This window comes from Strigops habroptila, chromosome 22 (genome assembly GCF_004027225.2).
Source record: "Strigops habroptila isolate Jane chromosome 22, bStrHab1.2.pri, whole genome shotgun sequence".
NCBI lineage: Eukaryota > Metazoa > Chordata > Aves > Psittaciformes > Psittacidae > Strigops > Strigops habroptila.
Window position 1 is genome coordinate 2,148,366 of NC_044298.2, and position 17,934 is coordinate 2,166,299.

The window sequence follows — 17,934 nt, forward strand, 5'->3', positions numbered from 1 at the left end:
TTGCAGGAGCTCTCATGGTCTGTCACCGCCGTGTCGTGTCTTTTCTATTTGTGAGTCAGAATGTGAAGAAAATGACCCCAAAAAGTGCAAAACGAAGAAAACAACAAAATAAACCCCCTTCCCCCCCCCCCCGCCGCTGCAGGGGGGCCATGCCCCAGCCTCCCCCCGCGGGGCTTTGCTGAACTCACTCAGTGTAATTAATTGTAACATATTCTTTTAAATAAATTGATTTATTGATGAAGCCGCCGGGCCCTGCGGCCGCGGGGGGGCGGGGAGGTTCCGGGGGGGGGGGGGCGGGAAGGGGGAGGGGTCAGAGGCGCCTTTGAGCGTTATTTTGGTTTTTTAACTTATTTTATTTCGACAGAAAAAAAAAAAAAAGGAAAAAAAAAAAGAGGAAAAAATAAAAGAGAAAAAATTAAATTATCCAAAGGAACCGCAATAAATAGCAAATAAGTTAAAGCGGCGGCGGCTCGGCCGCAGACGTCACCTCCCGGGGGTCCCGTTCCCCCCCCCCCGCTAACGGCCCCGCGCCCCCCACCCCGACCCACCCCGAAACCAACTCAGCAGGTACCAAACCCCCCAAAAGGGGGGGAAGAGACAGAGGCCCCCGCGCCCCCCAACCCCTTATTTACAGCGGGGAGCAGCGGGTGTAAACGTGGGGCTGGGGGCGCCGGGGGGCACCGGCCCCGGCTGGGAGCTGCTGGGGGCTGGACGGTGCCGGACGCGGCCCCGTTTTGGCTGGTGGGTGCCCGGCGCACCCCGGGTTTGGCCGCTGCGGGTCCGGGCAGAGCCAGAGGCCTCGAGTCCCCCCCCCCGTGTCCATCCAGCGGCCTCCGGCTGCTCCGTGCTCCCGGTGCCCGGCGCCGGCTGTGCCCGGCTCCCGGGTTTGGCTGGTTCGCGCCCGGCAGATCCCGGCTCCGGCCGCTCCGCGTCCATCCGGCACCGGCGCGGCGTCAGCTTGGCCACGTACTGGAGCATCCCAGTGCCCGAGCATCCCGGTGCCGGAGCATCCCGGTGCCGGAGCCTCCCAATGCCGGAGCCTCCCGGTGCCGGAGCCTCCCGGTGGCGAAGCCTCCCGGATTTGGCTGCTCCGTGTCCATGCAGCGTCCAGCACCCCGCGGCCGTGGCCGTGCCCATCGGCGAGGTTGTGAGGGGGGAAACTGAGGCAGGTTTGGGGGGGGGGTTGAGGGGTGAAGCGGGGTGGCAGTGAGTGAGTGTGTATGTGTTTGTGTGTGTGTGTGTGTGCTGGGGGGTCCCGCTGCGCCCCGGCACGGCCCCCCCAGACCCTGGGAAGGTGCCAGAGCTGGTGCCAGGGCTGAGACCCCCCAATCGCAGCGTGTGTGTCCCCCCCGCCCCCGGCAGGACCCCTCTTCCCCAGCCTGGAGCTGGTTTTGGTCCTGTTTGGTGAGAGAAAAGCTCCAAGCAGGGTCCCCCCGTGGGGGGGGGGGGGCAGGGCCCTGTGGGGAGCAGGGGGTCCTCGGGGAGGGGGGAGAGGGTGGGTGCCCCCCCAGGGCAGGTTGGACCCTGGTGCTGGGGGGTGCTGGCACCCAGGCCCACCCAGCCCTGCCTGGACTGGGGGGTCCAGATCGGTCCTGGAGGGGGGGTCCATCCTTCCTGAGCGTGTGGGGGTCTGTGTCCCCCCCCCCAGCAGGACCGAGCCCCCTGCGGGCACCAGTCGGGGGGGGGACGGGGACTGCTCTGCAATAGGGAGGCACCCAAAGGTGCTGCTCCAGAGCCTCCGGACCTGGGGGAGGGGGGATAAATGAGGGTATTAAGAAGAGCTGAGTGGGCAGGGGGTGCCCCGGGGGTGTCGGGGGGGGGCCCGGGGGTCTCACCAGGCTCAGTACGGCCGGTTGGCATCTTTGGGCCTCTTGAGCTGCACCTTGAGGCGCTTCATTCCGATCTGGAAGCCGTTCATGGCCTGGATGGCGGCCTGGGCGCTCGCTGGGTTGTCAAAGCTCACGAAGCCTGCGGGGATGGGGACAGCGATGGGGGACATCAGGGGTGGCGTGGAGAGGGGTGTCCCCATCGCAGTATCCTCATCCCCAGTGTCCCCATCCCTGTGTTCCCATCCCCCAGTGTGCCAATCCTCATGTCCCCATCCCAGTGTCCCCATTCCCAGTGTCCCCATCCTCATGTCCCCATCACCAGTGTCCCCATGCCAGCATCCCCGTCCCAGCATCCCCATCCCAGTGTCCCCATTGCAATGCTCCTATCCCTGGTGTTCCCATCCCCAGTGTCCCCATCCCAGTGTCCCCATCCCCAGTGTCCCCATCGCAATGCTCCTATCCCTGGTGTTCCCATCCCCAGTGTCCCCATCCCAGTGTCCCCATCCCAATGCTCCTATCCCTGGTGTCCCCATCCCCAGTGTCCCCATCCCAGTGTCCCCATCCCAGTGTCCCCATCCCTGGTGTTCCCATCCCTGGTGAAGTGCCCCAATCCCTATGTCTCCATCCCCAGTGTCCCCATCCCAGCGTCCCCATCCCCAGTGTTCCCATCCCCAGTGTCCCCATCCCCGTGCCCCCATCCCTGGTATTCCCATCCCTAAAGTGTCCCAATCCCTATGTCTCCATCCCCAGTGTCCCCATCCCGGTGTCCCCATCCCAATGCTCCTATCCCTGGTGTCCCCATCCCCAGTGTCCCCATCCCAGTGTCCCCATCCCAGTGTCCCCATCCCTGGTGTTCCCATCCCTGGTGAAGTGTCCCAATCCCTATGTCTCCATCCCCAGTGTTCCCATCCCGGTGTCCCGGTCCCGGTGTCCCCACCGAAGCACTTGCTCTGGTTGGTGGCGCGGTCCACGAAGACCTTGGCGGAGATGACGTTTCCGAAGGGCAGGAACATCTGCAGGATCTCGGTGTCGGCGAACTCCTGGGGCAGGTGGTAGATGAAGATGTTACAGCCCTCGGGGCCTGCGGAGGGAGCAGCGTCACAGCGGGCACGGGGGCTGCGGACCCCCCCGCTGGGGCACCCCAACAGCCCCCCCCCCGAGCCCAGCACCCCAGGGGGGTTCCTTGGGGGGGGGTCCATGGGAAGGGGGCTCTGGGGTGGGGGGGGTCCCCGGGTGCTCTCACCTTCTCGCTGCTGCTGCTGTGGGGGGGGCGGGGGGGCGAGCAGGGGTCCCGGGGGGGCAAAGGCCGGGCTCACCAGCCCATAGGCTGCCGGGTAGGCGGCTGCAGGGGGCAGACCTGGTCAGCACTCCCAGTATCCCTCCAGGGCCTCCCAGCGGCCTCCCAGTGCCATTCAGTGCCCTTCCAGCGCATCCCAGTACCCCCCAGTACCCACCAGTGCCACGCAATGCCCTCCCAGTGCCCCCCAGTACCCCCCAGTACCCCCCATACCCACCAGTGCCATGCAATGCCCTCCCACTGCTCCCCAGTACCCCCCAGTGCTCCTCCAGGGTCTCCCAGTGCCCTCCAGTGCCATGCAATGCCCTCCCAGTGCCCCCCAGTACCCCCCAGTGCCACATAATGCCCTTCCAGTGCCCCCCAGTACCCCCCAGTGCCACGCAATGCCCTCCCAGTACCCACCAGTACCCACTAGTGCCACACGATGTCCCCCCAAGTGCCTCCCAGTACCCCCCAGTGCCATGCAACGCCCTCCAGTGCCCCCCAGCGCCCCCGTGCCCCACTGCAGACCTGTGTAGTGCTGCATGCCGGCGTACGCCTGCTGCAGGGGGTCTCCGGGGGCCGCGGGGCTCTGGGCTGGGGGCAGAGGGGCCGTTAGGGGGGGGCCGGGAGGTGAGGAGGGGGCGAGGAGGGGCTGCGGGTACCTGGGAAGGGGGGGACCCCCCCGGCGAACACGGCCTCGGGCGCCGGGGGCCCCGCGGGCTGCGCCGGCACCGGGCTGTAGCCGTTGACGCTGAGCGGGGCCGCGATGGCGGGGACCGGGGTGGCGGCCATGGCCGGCGGCGTGCTGGTTCCTGCGGGGACACCGCGGCCTGTCCCCATCATCCTCCCGCGTGTCCCTGCCCCCGGTGCCGCCATGGCCTGTCCCCATTGCCCCCCTCCCCGGTGCCACCATGCCCTGGTGCCCCGCAGTGTCCCCCCATCCCTGTCCCCATTGCCCCCATCCCCACATCCCCATCCCCGGTGCCACTCTCATGTCCCCATCTCCCAACGCCACCACATTCCGAACCCCAGACATCCCTGGGTGATTCCCATATCCCATGTTCCCATCCTTGATGTCTCCCATCCTCTGGGGAGCCCCATGTCCCCATCCCTGGTGTCCCCCATTCCTGGGAGCTCCATGTCCCATATCCCCATCCCCATCCCCCATTCCTGGGTGCCCCATGTCCTGAGTCCCCATCCCTGGTGTCCCCCATCCCCAGGGGAGCCCCATGTCCCGTGTCCCCATCCCTGGTGTCCCCCATCCCCAGGGGAGCCCCATGTCCCATGTCCCCATCCCTGGTGTCCCCCATTCCTGAGAGCCCCATGTCCCCATCCCCGTCCCCCCCGTGCCCAGTGCCACCTACCTGAGGAGGGGGGCAGGGGGGTGGCGATGAGCCCGTTGGGGTTGACTGTGCCCATGTGCTGCATCTGGACGGCCATGGTGGCCATGGGGCTGAGGTAGGCCGAGTGGGCAGCCACCAGGGCCGCCTGCTGCTGCATCAGCTGTGGGGACAGCGCCTGGCATCGGGCACTGGCCACCAGGGACCCCCCGGAGCAGTGACCCCCAACCCCACCACGGGACAGGCCCATGGGACCGGTGCCCCATGGGCAACCATCACCCAAAGACCCCATCCAGGACCATGGGGTCCATCGCCTCGCAGTATCCATCATCCCAACACTCATCACCCAACAACCCCATCCAGGACCATGAGGTCCATCACCTCCCAGTATTCATCACCCCAACACCCACCACCCAACGACCCCATCCAGGACCATGGGGTCCATCACCTCCCAGTATCCATCACCCCAGCACCCATCACCCAACAACCCCATCCAGGACCATGGAGTCCATCACCTCCCAGTATCCATCACCCCAGCACCCATCACCCAACAACCCCATCCAGGACCATGGGGTCCATCGCCTCACAGTATCCATCATCCCAACACTCATCACCCAACAACCCCATCCAGGACCATGGAGTCCATCACCTCCCAGTATCCATCATCCCAACACTCATCACCCAACAACCCCATCCAGGACCATGGTGGGTCCATCACCTCCCAGTATCCATCACCCCAACGCTCATCACCCAACGACCCCATCCAGGACCATGGTGGGTCCATCACCTCCCAGTATCCATCATCCTAACACTCGTCACCCAACAACCCCATCCAGGACCATGGGGTCCATCACCTCCCAGTATCCATCACCCCAACACCCATCACCCAGTGTCCATGTCCATGATCAGGGGCTTTATCATCTCCCAGTGCCCATCACCAGACACCCACCACCCCAACGATCTCGTGCTGGACCATGGTGGGTCCAACACCCCCCATGCCCCCGTGCCCACCCTACCGCCTGCGTGTAGGCGCTGTAGGCCCCGAACTGGAGGGCAATGGGGCTGAACATGCCCAGTTGGCTGGCGACCTGCTGCATCCGCCGCAGGCCCCGCTCCTTCTCCGTGTCCGCAAACTTCACCACCAGGCTGGAGGAGGCGCCCTGCGAGGGGACACGGTGTCACCCGGAGCAGCGGGGCCGGGGATGGCAACGGGGTGACAGCGGGGTGATGGGGATAATGATGGGGATGATGGTGTGTAGGGAAGGGGATGATGGAGGGGATGGTGCGAGTGGGGTGATGAAGGGGGTGATGGTGGGGATGATGGTGGTGAAGGGGATGATGATGGTGAAGGGGATGGTGGTGAAGGGAATGAGGTGGTGAGGGTGACAATGATGAAGGGAATGAGGGTGGTGAGGGTGATGATGGTGAAGGGGATGATGATGCTGTGCACGATGGTGGTGGGGACGATGATGGTGAAGGGGACAACAGTGGTGAAGGGGATGGTGGTGTGGGCAGTGGTGGGTGCCATGGATGCTGCTGGGGTGCTGAGTGCTGGGTGTTGGGTGCTGGGTGCTGAGTGTTAGGGTGCTGGGTATTTGTTGGGCTGCTGGGTGTTTGTTGGGGTGCTGGGTGCTGGGTGTTTGTTGGGGTGCTGGGTATTTGTTGGGGTGCTGGGTGTTGGGATGCTGGGTGTTGGGGTGTTGGGGTGCTGGGGTGTTGGGTGTTGGGAGTTGGGGTGTTGGGTGCTGGGTGTTGGGGTGCTGGGTTTTGGGGTGCTGGGTGCAGGGTGCTGGGTGTTGGGGTGCTGGGTGTTGGGTGCTGGGTGTTGGGGTGCAGGGTGCTGGGTGTTGGGGTGCTGGGTGCAGGGTGCTGGGTGCCCGTCTCACCGGCAGGGTGCGGCTCCCGTGCAGCGCGGCGATGGCGGCCTGAGCCTCCGCATGACTCTGGAACTTGACGAAGGCGCAGCCTGGGGGGGGGCAGCGGGTCAGCACCCCCCGAAGAACAACCCGCCTCCCCATGGGGACCAGGGCATCACCACCCTGAGCCCCCCAGCACCCCATGGACTCCCTTGAGCCCCCTCCAGCCCCCCCAGACCTCCTTCACAACTCCCTCCAGGGACCCCTGAGCCTCCCCCGGGCCCTGGGGTGCCCCCCCCCAGCCCCCCACCTTTGCTGGTGCCGTCGGGGCCGCGCAGCACCGTGCACTCGTCGATGGTGCCGAAGGGCTCGAACATCTTGCGCACGTCCTCATCCGCCTGCTGCTTGCTCAGCATCCCCACGAAGAGCTTGCGGTCCTCTGCGGGGACGGGGGGGTGGCACGGGGACACCCCCAAACACACACACCCCCCGGGACGGGTCCCCCCGCCCCGGGGACACGGGGATGGGCCGGGACCCAGGGACGGGGATGCAGGGACACCAGGATGGGCTGGGACACCCGGGAATGGGAGTGCCTCACCAAGGCCATGGTGGGGGGGCAGGGATGGGGACACCCCTCTGGGGACAGACAGATCCTGTGATGGGGACAGGGATGGGGACACCCCCCTGGGGATAGGGATGGAGGGGGGGGGTCACGGAGGGGTCCGGGGATTGGGAGGGGCCGGGGGGGGTGCGGGGTTGGGGGAGGGCGGTACCTCCTCGGCTCTCACTGTCCGCCGGCTTCACCTGGATGGGCCGGTTCATCTGGGGGGGCAGAATGGGGGGATGGGCACCCGGCCCCCCCCCCGAACGCCCCGCGGGGCCCCCGGGGTCCGGCCGGACACCCCCACAGGCGGGAGGTGCACGGATCCACCCCCCCGCACCCCAAAGATGCTCCCGTCGCTATGGCAACACCGGCCCTGCATCCCGTTGCCCGGCAACAGCTGCCGCGGAGACCGCCATGGGGGGGGCCTGAGGGGCCCAAATGATGCGCTAATGAGCACCCGGCTCCCCCCTCTCTAATTAGGGGGGGGATGAACCCACCCCCCGCCCCCCCCAGCCCCGTAACCCCAGGAGACCGGGGGGGTGGGGGGGGCGCAGATGCCCGGTAACCATGGCAACGGCAGAATATGCTCCATGGCAACCGCCCACTCATCCCCAATTTACCCATCCCCGTTGCTCGGCAACGCCGCTGACATCATCAGCGCTCGCTATAAACAATGACGGGGATGGGGGGGGCGAACGGGGGGGGATGGAGATTGGGGGGGGGGAAGGGAGGGACACCCCCCCCCGACCTGCCGTGACCCCGCCCCTCCCCCCCGTGATGGGGCCGTGATGGGGGGGGGGGGGCGGGATGCGGGGGGTTGATGGGGGGGAGATATGGTGGGGGGAATATGGACGGGAGATATGGGGGGGAATATGGGGAGAAGGAATAACGGGCGGAATATGGGGGGGTCGATTCCAGCCCCGTTGACCCCAGGCGGCCCCTTTCCCTGTCCGAAAGCGAAGGTGGCCCCAACCCTCCCCCCCCCCGTGCTGCAGATGGTGCTGGAAATGCCCCCCCGGGGCAGGGGGGGGCACTAATCCCCCTTAATCCCCCCTGGGCCGGGATCAGCCCCGAGCGGGCCGGGGGGGCCGCACACACACACGGAGAGGGGGGCACCGGGCACCCAACACTCCAAATTACCCCAGGACTCCCCCAGCATCCCCCCCACACCCCGCGGCCTGGGGGTGCGGGGGGGGTCGTACCCCCACCCCCCAGCCCGATGCGGTGGGGGGGGAAGCTGTTGGGGCCGCCCCTAATCTCCTCATCATGTGTCCCCCCCCAGCAAATCCCCCCCCGGGATTTACGGCTCCCAAATCCCCGGATTATCCCAGCGAAGCCAAATCCCCCCCCGGCGCCGGCGGGGCACACACAGCCCGGGGGGGGGGGGCGGGCATGGACCCCCCCTGCCCCATGCACAAGGACCCCCATACTGCCCCCACATCTCATGCCTGGGACCCCCCCATGAGGCCTCTGCCACCCATATGGGAGGTTGGAGGGGGGGAAGCTGGCTGCTGGGACCCCCCCGGCACCCAGCTGCAGTGGAGGGTGGGGGGCACCCAGACACCCGGGGTCCCCCCCCCCGGCTTTGTTAGCTCAGCTGCCCGGTGCCCGCCTGGCAATGCTCCATTAGAGCCAGGCCTTGGTTAGTGCCCGCCCCTGTTTATAACCCCCCCAGCAGATGTTTGGGGGATGCCCCCCCTCCAAAGGTGGGGTCCTGGGTGCTCTCCAGGGTGGGTGATAGGAGTCCCTGGGGGGGGGGGTGTCACAGGGTAAGGGGGGTCCCGGCGCTGGGGGGTGTTCCCGGTGCTGGGGGGGTGCTCCCGGCTCTGGGGGGGTCCCCGCGCCCCCACTCACCCCCGGGAGGGTTTTCTGCTCGTGCAGAGCACTCTGCGCCTTCAGGGCCGACTCGCGGGCACAGTAGGTCAGGAAAGCGCATCCTGCGGGGGGGGGGAATGAGATAGGGGCGATTGGGGTGGGGTGGGACCCCCACAGCCAGCACCCAGAACCCCCAAAGCACCCGGACACCATGTCCCGTGTAGCACCCAGACACCCCCCGCCCCATATCACCCAGACCCCCCATTTTGAGGCCAGGTACCCCAAAACCCCGGTTCTGCCGCTCGGGTGCCCATCACCCGGCCTCAGGCCTGTGCCGGCCTCGGCCTCCCCACGCCTGTCGTGGGTGCTGGGGTTTGAGGGGGTCCCCCAAGTGGGGAGCACGGAGCCCCCAACACCCCCCCGCTGTGACACCATCACTGCCACAGCCCTCCCCCCGTCACCCAGCACCGCAACCACCCACCCTGCGCCGGCACCGCTGCTCCCAACACCCCCCAGCACCCACACAACACCCCCAGAGCACCCACGCAACACCCGGCCACAACCCCCCCCCGCCCAACATGCTCACGGCCTCCGCTGCCACAACAGCCCCAGCACCCACAGCCGCACAAATGCCACGTACACCCTGATACACCCAACACCTCCATACACCCAACACCCTGACACCCGACTCGGGGGACCCCAGGCCTGCAGCTGTACATGGGGCTGTACCCCGGGCCTGCGGCTGTAGGTTGAGCTGAGGGTGATGCTCAGGGCCTCCTGAGGGTGTATGTGGGGCTGTGCTGGGTACCGGGGGCTGGATGTGGGGCTGTTGCCAGTGCCTGGGGCTGGATGTGGGGCTGTGCATTGGGCTGTTCCCAATGCTGGGGCTGTTCCCAGTACCGGAGGCTCGATGTGGAGCTGTTCCTGGTGCTGGGGGTTGTTCCTGGTACCAGGGGCTGTATGTGGAGCTGTAGGTTGGGCTGTTGCAGGTTCCAGCTGCCATATGTGGGGCTGTGCCTGGGGCTCGATATGGGGGTGTTCCTAATGCTGGGGCTGTTCCCGGTACCGGGAGCTCTTCCCGACGCTGTTTCCGGTACCAGGAGCTGTTCTTGGTACCGAGGGCTGTACGTGAGGCTGTTCCCAACACTAGGGCTGTTCCCAGGGCTGTTCCCAGTACCGGGAGCTGTTCCCGGTGCCATTCCCGGGGCCTGTACCCAGCTCTCCATCGCCCAGGGCCGCGCTGATGCCCGATGCCGATGCTCGGTGCCGGTGCCCGTTCCGCGTTCCCAGTTCCCGTTCCTGGTCCCCATTCCCAGTCCCCCGTTCCCGGTACCTTTGTGCATCCCGGTGTACTTGTCCTTGATGACGGTCAGCTCGTAGATCTTCCCGAACTGCTCGAAGATGGGTTTCAGGTCCTTCTCCTCCAGGTGCCGCGGGATCTGCCCCACGAAGAGTTTGATGGCGTCGGGCTCCTTCATGGGGCCGCCGGGGGGGGGCCGGGCCCCGGGGCGCTCGCTGCGGCTCCCGGGATCGCTCCCGCCGGTGCCCGGTGCCCGGTCGCGGCGCACACAAAGGGACGAGGCGGCCCCGGGGCTCGGCTCGGCGCCGGGGACGGGGCGCGGCGGGGCGGGGGCAGCGCTGCCCGGGGGGCGGGTCCCGGCGGGTCCCGGCGGAGCCTCCCGGGCGGCGGCACCGAGCCCGGTACCGGGGAGGGGGAACAGCGCCCGCCCCGCCGGCACCACCGGGGGATGCTGGGTACCGGCGAGGGGGGGGGTCAGCGCCCGGCCCGGCCCATGGCGGCCCCGAGCCCGCCGCGCCCCGGCCCCGACACCGGCCCCGGCGGGTCCCTGCCCCGCTCCCGCCGCTTTTCTTCCCCGGTCGGAGCCCCCCTCTCCGGCGCTGATGTCAGAGCGGCACCGGGACCCGCTACCGGTACCGGGGCTGGGCACCAGGATCCGCTACCGAGCCCCGGGATCGGCTACCGAGCAACGGAACCAGCTACCGAGCCCCCAGCCCCGCTACCGGGAGCTGCGGATCGGCCACCGGGAATGGGCACCGGGATCAGCTACCGGGCACCGGGGCTGGATACCAGCGACCGGGACCCGCTGCCGGGCGGCGGGAATGGGCACCGGGACCGGGCACCGGCACCGCCTCGCCCCGGGGCTCGGCTGGGGCTGGGCGCGGGGGGGGGGGGTTGCGGGAGGGGAGGAGGGTGCGGGGGGTGCGTGTGCGGAGCTGCGCGTGCGTGCTCGTGCCCGTCGTGCGTGCACACGCGTGAGGGGGGGGATCCGTGTGTTCACACGGGGAGGGGGCGTGTCCTCGTGTGGCCCCGCCCACGGCGCTGTCCTCGGTGCTGAGCGCAAATCCCCTCACTCCCCCTCCCCTCGCGTTGCCATAGCGACGGGCCGCTCCGCGCGCGGCCAAGATGGCGCCGCCGCCGTTGCCGCCGCCGCCGCGGCCCCACCAGGTACCGGGGAGGTGGGGGGGGCGGAATTGAGGGGTTCTGGGGGGTCCCGTCCGGGGCACCCCCCTCATGACCGCCTCCCCCCGCAGCCCTCGCTCCGCCTGAGCGCCGAGCGCTACCTGCGGGCACACCCGGCCGTCGCGCTGCTGCTGCGGGGCTTCCTCAGGTGGGACACGGAAACCCCCCCTCCTCCCGCGACCCCCGCTCCCCAGGAACTGCACCAGAACAACGGGATCGGTGTGGAAAATCCCAATAGTTACCCAACAAAACCACTTTCCATGTGGGAAACAACACCAAAATAGCCCTTTTTTCCCCAAAACTCACTATGACCTCCCCAAAGCTTACTGTGACCCCCCCAAAACCCACTGTGACCCCCCCCAAAACCCCACTGTGACCCCCCCACCTTCTCCTCCAGGGAGCTGCTGCTCCAGCGGCCGGATGATGTCCTGGGGTTTGCTGCAGGTGAGGGGGGACAGGGAGTACTGGGGAGCCCCCATGGGGTGGGGGGGACCCCACAGTGTTGGAGGCAGCAGGGGGTCCCACAGTGGGGGGGGGCAGTGGGAGGTATCCACAGTGGTGGGATGGTCCCCATGGGGCAATGGGGGCACCCCACAACAGTGGGGAGCAGTAGAGGGGATCCCCATGGGATGGGGGGGGGAATGGGGGGGGTCTGTCCTTCTTCTCACCCCCTGCCCCCCCCCAGCATATTTCACGCATCCGGAGCTGCCGGGACGGATCCAGGAGGAGCTGAGCGGGGGCCGGGGAGCAGCGCCCTGAGCTCCCCCCCCCCGGCTCAGAGCAGCTCGTCCCTGCGCGCCGCCAGCCGCGCCTGGTGCTGCGCCAGCCAGTGCTTGTACCGCTTGGTCTTGGGCCGCATGAACTGCACCACCGCCATCGGCACCCGCACCGTGTCCAGCCTGTTCACCTGCGGCACCGCAACGGCAACGGCACGGGGGTCACGGCCCCGCAGCCCCCCCCCGGCAGCGGAGAGCAGCGGCTGCGCCCCCACTGCAATCCCTTCTCCTCCCCTCTCCTGCGCCCATGGGAGCGTCATCCCAAAACCCGGGTGGTGGGAAGAAGGAGGGAAGCACGGGGGTGAGCGGGATGGAAGCGGGATGGAAGCGGGATGGAAGCCAGGAGGAAGCTGGGAGGAAGTGGGTCAGAACCCGGCTGCCCTCACCCTTCCCTGCCCCACACCCTGGAGCGAAGTCAGATCCTGGACCCCAGCACCCAGCAGCAATAACCTGGATTTGGAGCCATTGGGGGAAGCTAAGAGCCGGCCCCGCTCCCTGGCAGGGCCGGGAAGGATGGAAGACAACCAGCACCAGGCATGGAAGCGTGTGTCCATGTGGGGTGTGGGGACTGGGGTGTTTTCTCTGGTTTTGGGTGTTTTTAAACACAGTCATTCTGCTCCTCACCCCTGAGGACGGCACCATTGGCTCCGGGTTCCTTGGATTCGGGTGGGAGCGCTGGAGTGGGGAGGGAATGTGGGGTGCTGAGGGGCCCAAAAGGGGGGCAGGGCTGTGGGGCTGAGCTGGGAACACGATGGAGGCAACACGATGGGGGGCACACCGAAGGGACCAGGGGGCTGCTCGCTCACCGTCACGTCGCACCAGTAGTCACCCCACCGGGTGATGGGCTCCTCCGGCAGCTTCAGCGCATGTGGTGGAACGAAAACCCGCAGCTGAGGAGGAAGAAGAGGCTCTGGGGAGCAGCCGGGGCATGGGGGGACCCCACCTCACCCCCAGCACCAGCATCTTCCCCTCCGCTGAGCCATCCCGGGGTTGTTCCTGGGGCTATTCCCAGTGAGCTGCTCCCCAGTCAAGCCTCAGCCGTGCCACCAGCTCCTCAAACCCCTTCATTGACACCCCCAGACCTCGGATTTGGGCCCCCACAACCGACTCACCCCGGGAGCTGCCGGCGCGGAGCCAGCTCCAGGCAGCGCTGCCAGGAAGCACTCACGTTTTTGAAGAAGTGCCGAGCCACGATCTCGTTGTTGAGCTCCCACTTGACGTTGTTCTTCATGCCCACCTCGAGCCGGCAGCTCTTGAGGAACTTGAGTGTCTGTCAGAGCAGGAGGAAGGGGTCGGGGGGCAGGAGGAAGGTGTTGGGGAGCAGGACGAGCCCGTGGCGGCAGGGACAGGGCTCAGAGCAGCCGGTGCCGCCGCACTCACCCTCTCCCCGCTCTGTGTTTGCTGCACTTCCAGCTTCCCTTCCTGGTGCAGCTGCAAGGGGAAAGGGAGGCCTGAGGAGGGTGCCGCACCGGGCACTGGGCAGGCTGCCGGCACGGCACCGGTTCTCCCGGCACAGCAAAGCCTCCCGCCGGCCTCGGTGCCACCGAACCTTCTCCTCCTCAAACATCTTCCTGTTCTCTGGCGACGCGTACACGGCCAGTCCCTGCGGCAGCAGCTTGTTCCGACCCACGTGTTTCTTCACGCTGACCAAGTCCCCCCGCCTGCCCAGGCCTGCGGGACAGGGCGTGGGATGGAGCGGGGCAGCCCCACAGTTCCCCCATAGGCCCCCGCAGCCCCGTGCAGCCCCACAGCCCTCCTGCAGCCCTCCCTAGCCTCACAGCCCCCCACAGCACCCCACAGCCCTACAGCCCCGTGCAGCCCCATAACCTCCCGCAGCCCTCCCTAGCCTCACAGTCACCCACAGCCCCACAGCGCCCCACAGCCCCCTGCAGCCCTCCTGCAGCCCCACAACCCTCCTGCAGCCCTCCATAGCCCCACAGCCCCCCACAGCCCCTCACAGGCCCCCCACAGCCCTCCATAACCTCACAGCCCCCCACAGCCCCATAGCGCCCCACAGCCCCCCACAGCCCCTCAAAGCCTCACAGCCCCCCACAGCCCCACAGCCCCTCACAGGCCCCCCACAGCCCCGCAGCCCCCAGGATCCGCGTAGAGGGAGTTTAAAACAAAACGCCCGAGCCAAACCGCCCCAAACCGCCCATTTTCGGGGCTCCGTAACCCCAACCCACGGCGCACCCGAGGGACGAACCCCGCCGCCACCGCACGATGGGAAACGGGCCTCACGGGGGGAACGGGGCTTAACCGGGTCGGGCCGTACCCTCCACGGCTTGGGTGAGGATGAGCTCCAGCTCGCCCTTGGGCTGGTGCTTGGTGTCCTCCACCAGCCGGTACACGCGGTGCCGCCGGGGGTGCAGGCGCGGCGGCCGCCCCTCCTTGCTCAGCGGGACCTGCCACCAGCGCTCCACCACCACCGTGCCCTGCGCGGGGCGGAGCGTGAGCCGGGGCCCGAGCGCTGCGGGGCCCGGCCCGGCTGCCCCAACCCCCCTCACTCACCCGGCCGTGGCTCAGGCTCAGGGCCCGGCTCGCCGCCCGCACCAGGAGCCCGCAGGCTCCAGCCGCTCCCGGGGCCAACATGGCCGCGCCCGTCCCGCTCCCGGCGCCGCCGAAGGACCCCGCGCGTGCGCACCGGGGCCGCCGCTACTCCAGGACGCTACTGGGGGGTGCCCACCGTGTGCCTGCACCCGGTATTTCCCCCCACCTCGCCCCCGGTACCCCAAACCCCGGTGCCGGTTGAGCCCCGCGGAGCACCACCCAGAGGAGGCGGCCGGTGCTGCAGAACATTCCGGTTTATTGAACGAGTGGTGTTGCCCCCCCCACCCCGCGCCAACAACCGGGGCCGGGGCGAAGTGTCCAACGGGGACCAGGGGCGAACGGGACCGGTACCGGCTGTGCCAGCACAGCGGCACCGGGAGCTCTCAGCATCACGCCGCCGCCTGCGCAGGGCAGGGGGGGACGGGAGCAGGTGGGGGGTCACCGGGCTCCCCAGCTCCGGCGGCGGCCACCGGCGGCACCGGGGCGTCCTGCGGTGCCTCCTCTTCCTCCTCCTCCTCCGGTTCTCCGTGGCACGGCCGGGGCACAGCGTGGCCCAACCGCACCAGCTCGGTGCCCACATCGAGGCTCTGCACCAAGAGAAGCGGCGGCTCAGGGCGGAGAGAGGGGGGGCCCGGGCAGGGCGGGAGGGGGCGCGGGGCTCACCACGCCGCCGTGCACAGCGAAGAGCCGGACGCGGGGCCGCGGGCACGGCGCTGTCGGGCCGTAGCTGGCGATGCGGGCGAGCAGCGGCTCCCATGTGGCGCAGTGCGTGAGCTGGGCGAAGGCATCGAGTGCCGCCGGCTCCCAACCAGCACCTGCGGGAGGGCAAGGACCTGCGGCTCAGCACCGGGACACACCGGGGCCCCCCCCCCGGTACTCCGTTCCCCACTCACCGGTGGGCACAACACCGGCCAGGCCGCACTCCACAGCCTGGAAGGGCAGGCTCAGGAAGTCGCTCCTGGAAGGAGGGAACACAACATGAGGGCAGCACATGGCAGCCGCGGCACCGGGGCCGGCACCGGCACATAGCACTCACCGCAGGGCACACAGCGCCTGGCGCGGGGCCTCGCCGCCATCCCCGAAGTCCACGTAGTGCAGACCCAGGTTGCCGTTGTCCTGCGGGCCCAGCACGCGCGCGCGGTACCAGTTGCCGTCAGCGGCAAAGGGAGCAGCCACGATGTCACCGGGCTGCACGTCGGAGAGCAGCGCCTGCGGGGACACGGGGACGGTGGCAGGACGCGGTGGCAGGTGGCAGGAGGTGGCGGTGGGGGACACGTGGGGCTCACCGCGGGGCTGTGGTGCTGGTAGTACTGGCGCATCTCGGCCATCAGCTTGTCCAGCTGCAGACTGCGCTGCCCCACCAGCTGCATCCAGAACCGGTCGGGGCTTTCGGCGGCCGAGATGTAAACCTCGAGGTGCTCGTCGGCGTCAAAGGCGAAATCGGGGCTGGGAACTGCAGGAGCGGCACGGGGAGCACCCATGGGAGCAGCCCTGGCCCCAGCACACGGGGACAAACCCCCCCGGCATGACTCGTGCTTCTCTTACCCTCAAATTTGGGCATGGGGGCACCGGGCTCCTCCAGCTCCTCGCTCTCAGCCTCCTGCTCCACCGTCTCCTCGGAGGGCACCAGGCTGAGCAGACCTTCACCCCATGGCAAACCCTCATGCTCCTGCCTGTGCTCCAGTGCCCCGTTGGGCAGCGGCTCCGGCTCCCACCGGCTGCCCAGCAGTGCCTTGCGCTGGCACCGCGCCACCGCCGCCTGCGCCAGCTCCCTCCGGAACACGTTGTCTTCCATCAGCTTCTCCATGATGAGTTTCTTATGGGGAAAGACGAGAGGTTGGAGTTCAGGGAGGGGGGAGTTCGGTGCTGCCTGGCCCCTCCCCACTCCTGCTCACCTTAGCGGCCTCCACCTCCTTCCGTGTCCCCGAAAGCTGGATGGCCCTCACCGGGCACAGGCTGGCACCGGCCTCGCGCTCACACAGCACCCGGGCCCCCGAGCTGCGGCAGATGCCCCGCACAGTCTCCCCGCCACGGCCTGCGGGACACAGAGCCCCGGGGACACTGAATCAGAACGGGCTCAGCGCAGGAGCCAGCTCCATCCCGGTGCTCCCGGTGGCACTGGGCCACTGCAGACACAGGTCCCAGTGCGCGGGGGGGGGGCGGCAGTACCGATAATCCTGCTGACGGCTCTCTGCGGCACACAGAGCTGCTCCGACACCGGCGTGCTCTCCGCCACGATCTGGTGGATGGCGGCTTTCACCTGGCACACTTGGACCGGCGAGCCCGAGATCAGCAGCGCCGCCTCCTCGCCCTCCTCCTCTCCCTCCACGTCGATGCGAGCTCCTGTCTCCTGCCGCAGCTGCGGGGGTCCCCGTTCCCCCCCCCGGCTGTTGTTTACTGGGGCTCCCAGGGAGCTGAGCCTCCCCCGGCCACCCCCGGCACCACTCACCTTCTTGATGGTGGCTCCCCTCCGGCCGATGATGGACTTGACGACTGCGCGGGGCACCCGCATCTCCACTTCCAGCTCCTCGTCCCCCACGAAGGTCTGACGCTCCTCTGCGGGTTACAAACAGCACAAGGCAAGGTGAAGCAGCCCCCTCCCCGCACACCCACAGCGGCTCTGAACCCCCCCGGGTGCTCCCACACCCAGGGAAGGCGAGGGGAGGCCGGGATCCGGGGCTGCGACACCCACCTCGGCTCTCCCGGTACCGGCGGTACAGGATGTAGAGCACGGCGGTGCCGGCCGGGACCCCCAGCACCACGGCGGCTTTCTGCAGCGGCAGCAGGCTGCTCCAGTAGCCCCGCGCCGCCGCCATCCCTCTGCGGGACCAGAGGCTCTGCTGTGGCCGCAGCCGGGGCACCCCCCGCCCGGCTCCTGGGGCGGCCTCAGGCTACGTGCGGAGCCGGGTCCCGCCGCTGCGGTCCCGGTCCCGGTCCCGGTCCCGGTCCCGGCCCCGGCCCCGGCCCCGCCCCCTCGCACCGCCACCGCTGCCGCCGCCCCACGCGCCCGGCCGCTGCCAGCCCCGCCCACTCCCACCGCGCTCCAATCACCGCCCAGCTCCTCCCCGCCACCACCAATCGCTGCCGGAGAGAGGCGGTGGCCAATCTCCGGGCGGGATCCCACGCGAGAGGGTGGGAAGAGAGTGGCCAAGGGGCGGGGCGCAGCACCTGCCTGGGAATAAAGCAGCCAATCGGCTCCGCGCGGCCGCCGGCAGGAGCCAATCAGCGAGCAGCGGGGGGGGGGAGGAGGGGGCTCGGACCCACCCGAGTGACGGTCGGTTCTGTCCCGTCCCACAATGCCCCGCGCGGGGTGGACGCGGGGTCCTGGTGCCCACCCTCCGGCGCCGCCGTTTTCCCCCGTGACGGAGCCCACGGACACGGCGGGCACGGGAACCCCGTTGTT

The 17,934-nt window shown here is 68.6% G+C and overlaps 3 protein-coding genes across 4 annotated transcripts; all 3 read right to left on the reverse strand.

Moving 5' to 3' along the window:
• Window positions 1-213: 213 nt before the first annotated feature.
• On the reverse strand, window positions 214-10,903 carry CELF3 (CUGBP Elav-like family member 3). 2 transcript variants are annotated; one of them, XM_030473979.1, is made up of 13 exons: window positions 10,057-10,903; window positions 8,763-8,845; window positions 7,078-7,126; window positions 6,615-6,743; window positions 6,335-6,414; window positions 5,465-5,608; window positions 4,473-4,611; window positions 3,771-3,938; window positions 3,637-3,702; window positions 3,073-3,171; window positions 2,767-2,910; window positions 1,836-1,968; window positions 214-1,744 (listed from the first exon to the last, which is right to left on the reverse strand). In XM_030473979.1, the coding sequence occupies exons 1-12, from the start codon at window positions 10,199-10,201 to the stop codon at window positions 1,841-1,843; spliced, it is 1,374 nt and encodes a 457-aa protein (XP_030329839.1). In that variant the 5' UTR covers window positions 10,202-10,903; the 3' UTR covers window positions 214-1,744; window positions 1,836-1,840. The 2 variants fall into 2 exon arrangements, with proteins under 2 accessions (XP_030329839.1, XP_030329840.1); XM_030473980.1 differs by having other exon boundaries at window positions 215-1,744; window positions 3,771-3,920; window positions 10,057-10,816.
• Window positions 10,904-11,421: 518 nt separating this feature from the next.
• Window positions 11,422-14,749, reverse strand: MRPL9 (mitochondrial ribosomal protein L9). Its single transcript, XM_030474045.1, has 8 exons — window positions 14,493-14,749; window positions 14,257-14,416; window positions 13,531-13,652; window positions 13,362-13,412; window positions 13,150-13,251; window positions 12,788-12,871; window positions 11,572-12,112; window positions 11,422-11,506 (listed from the first exon to the last, which is right to left on the reverse strand). The coding sequence occupies exons 1-7, from the start codon at window positions 14,571-14,573 to the stop codon at window positions 11,981-11,983; spliced, it is 732 nt and encodes a 243-aa protein (XP_030329905.1). The 5' UTR covers window positions 14,574-14,749; the 3' UTR covers window positions 11,422-11,506; window positions 11,572-11,980.
• An 18-nt stretch (window positions 14,750-14,767) lies between these two features.
• On the reverse strand, window positions 14,768-17,560 carry TDRKH (tudor and KH domain containing). Its single transcript, XM_030473961.1, has 10 exons — window positions 17,224-17,560; window positions 16,981-17,087; window positions 16,701-16,890; window positions 16,427-16,566; window positions 16,077-16,347; window positions 15,818-15,984; window positions 15,568-15,740; window positions 15,425-15,489; window positions 15,195-15,346; window positions 14,768-15,118 (listed from the first exon to the last, which is right to left on the reverse strand). Exons 1-10 carry the CDS (start codon window positions 17,345-17,347, stop codon window positions 14,921-14,923), a joined length of 1,587 nt encoding a protein of 528 aa, XP_030329821.1. The 5' UTR covers window positions 17,348-17,560; the 3' UTR covers window positions 14,768-14,920.
• Between the last annotated feature and the right edge of the window lie 374 nt (window positions 17,561-17,934).

What these genes read in the sequence shown, in the direction of transcription:
- CELF3 (XM_030473979.1), bottom strand. Translation starts at nt 10,201, where the DNA reads ATGAAGGAGCCCGACGCCATCAAACTCTTCGTGGGGCAGATCCCGCGG. An exon ending in GGACAGTGAGAGCCGAGGAG is followed by an intron (nt 6,744 to 7,077) that starts GTACCGCCCTCC and finishes CCGTCCCCGCAG; the next exon opens with AGGACCGCAAGCTCTTCGTG. An exon ending in CGGCATGCAGCACTACACAG is followed by an intron (nt 3,172 to 3,636) that starts GTCTGCAGTGGG and finishes TGCCCCCTGCAG; the next exon opens with CCGCCTACCCGGCAGCCTAT.
- MRPL9 (XM_030474045.1), bottom strand. Translation starts at nt 14,573, where the DNA reads ATGTTGGCCCCGGGAGCGGCTGGAGCCTGCGGGCTCCTGGTGCGGGCG. An exon ending in CCTCACCCAAGCCGTGGAGG is followed by an intron (nt 13,653 to 14,256) that starts GTACGGCCCGAC and finishes CCTGTCCCGCAG; the next exon opens with GCCTGGGCAGGCGGGGGGAC. An exon ending in ACTACTGGTGCGACGTGACG is followed by an intron (nt 12,113 to 12,787) that starts GTGAGCGAGCAG and finishes GCGGTGCCGCAG; the next exon opens with GTGAACAGGCTGGACACGGT.
- TDRKH (XM_030473961.1), bottom strand. Translation starts at nt 17,347, where the DNA reads ATGGCGGCGGCGCGGGGCTACTGGAGCAGCCTGCTGCCGCTGCAGAAA. An exon ending in CCGGTACCGGGAGAGCCGAG is followed by an intron (nt 17,088 to 17,223) that starts GTGGGTGTCGCA and finishes TGTAACCCGCAG; the next exon opens with AGGAGCGTCAGACCTTCGTG. An exon ending in ACCAGCACCACAGCCCCGCG is followed by an intron (nt 15,741 to 15,817) that starts GTGAGCCCCACG and finishes GTGTCCCCGCAG; the next exon opens with GCGCTGCTCTCCGACGTGCA.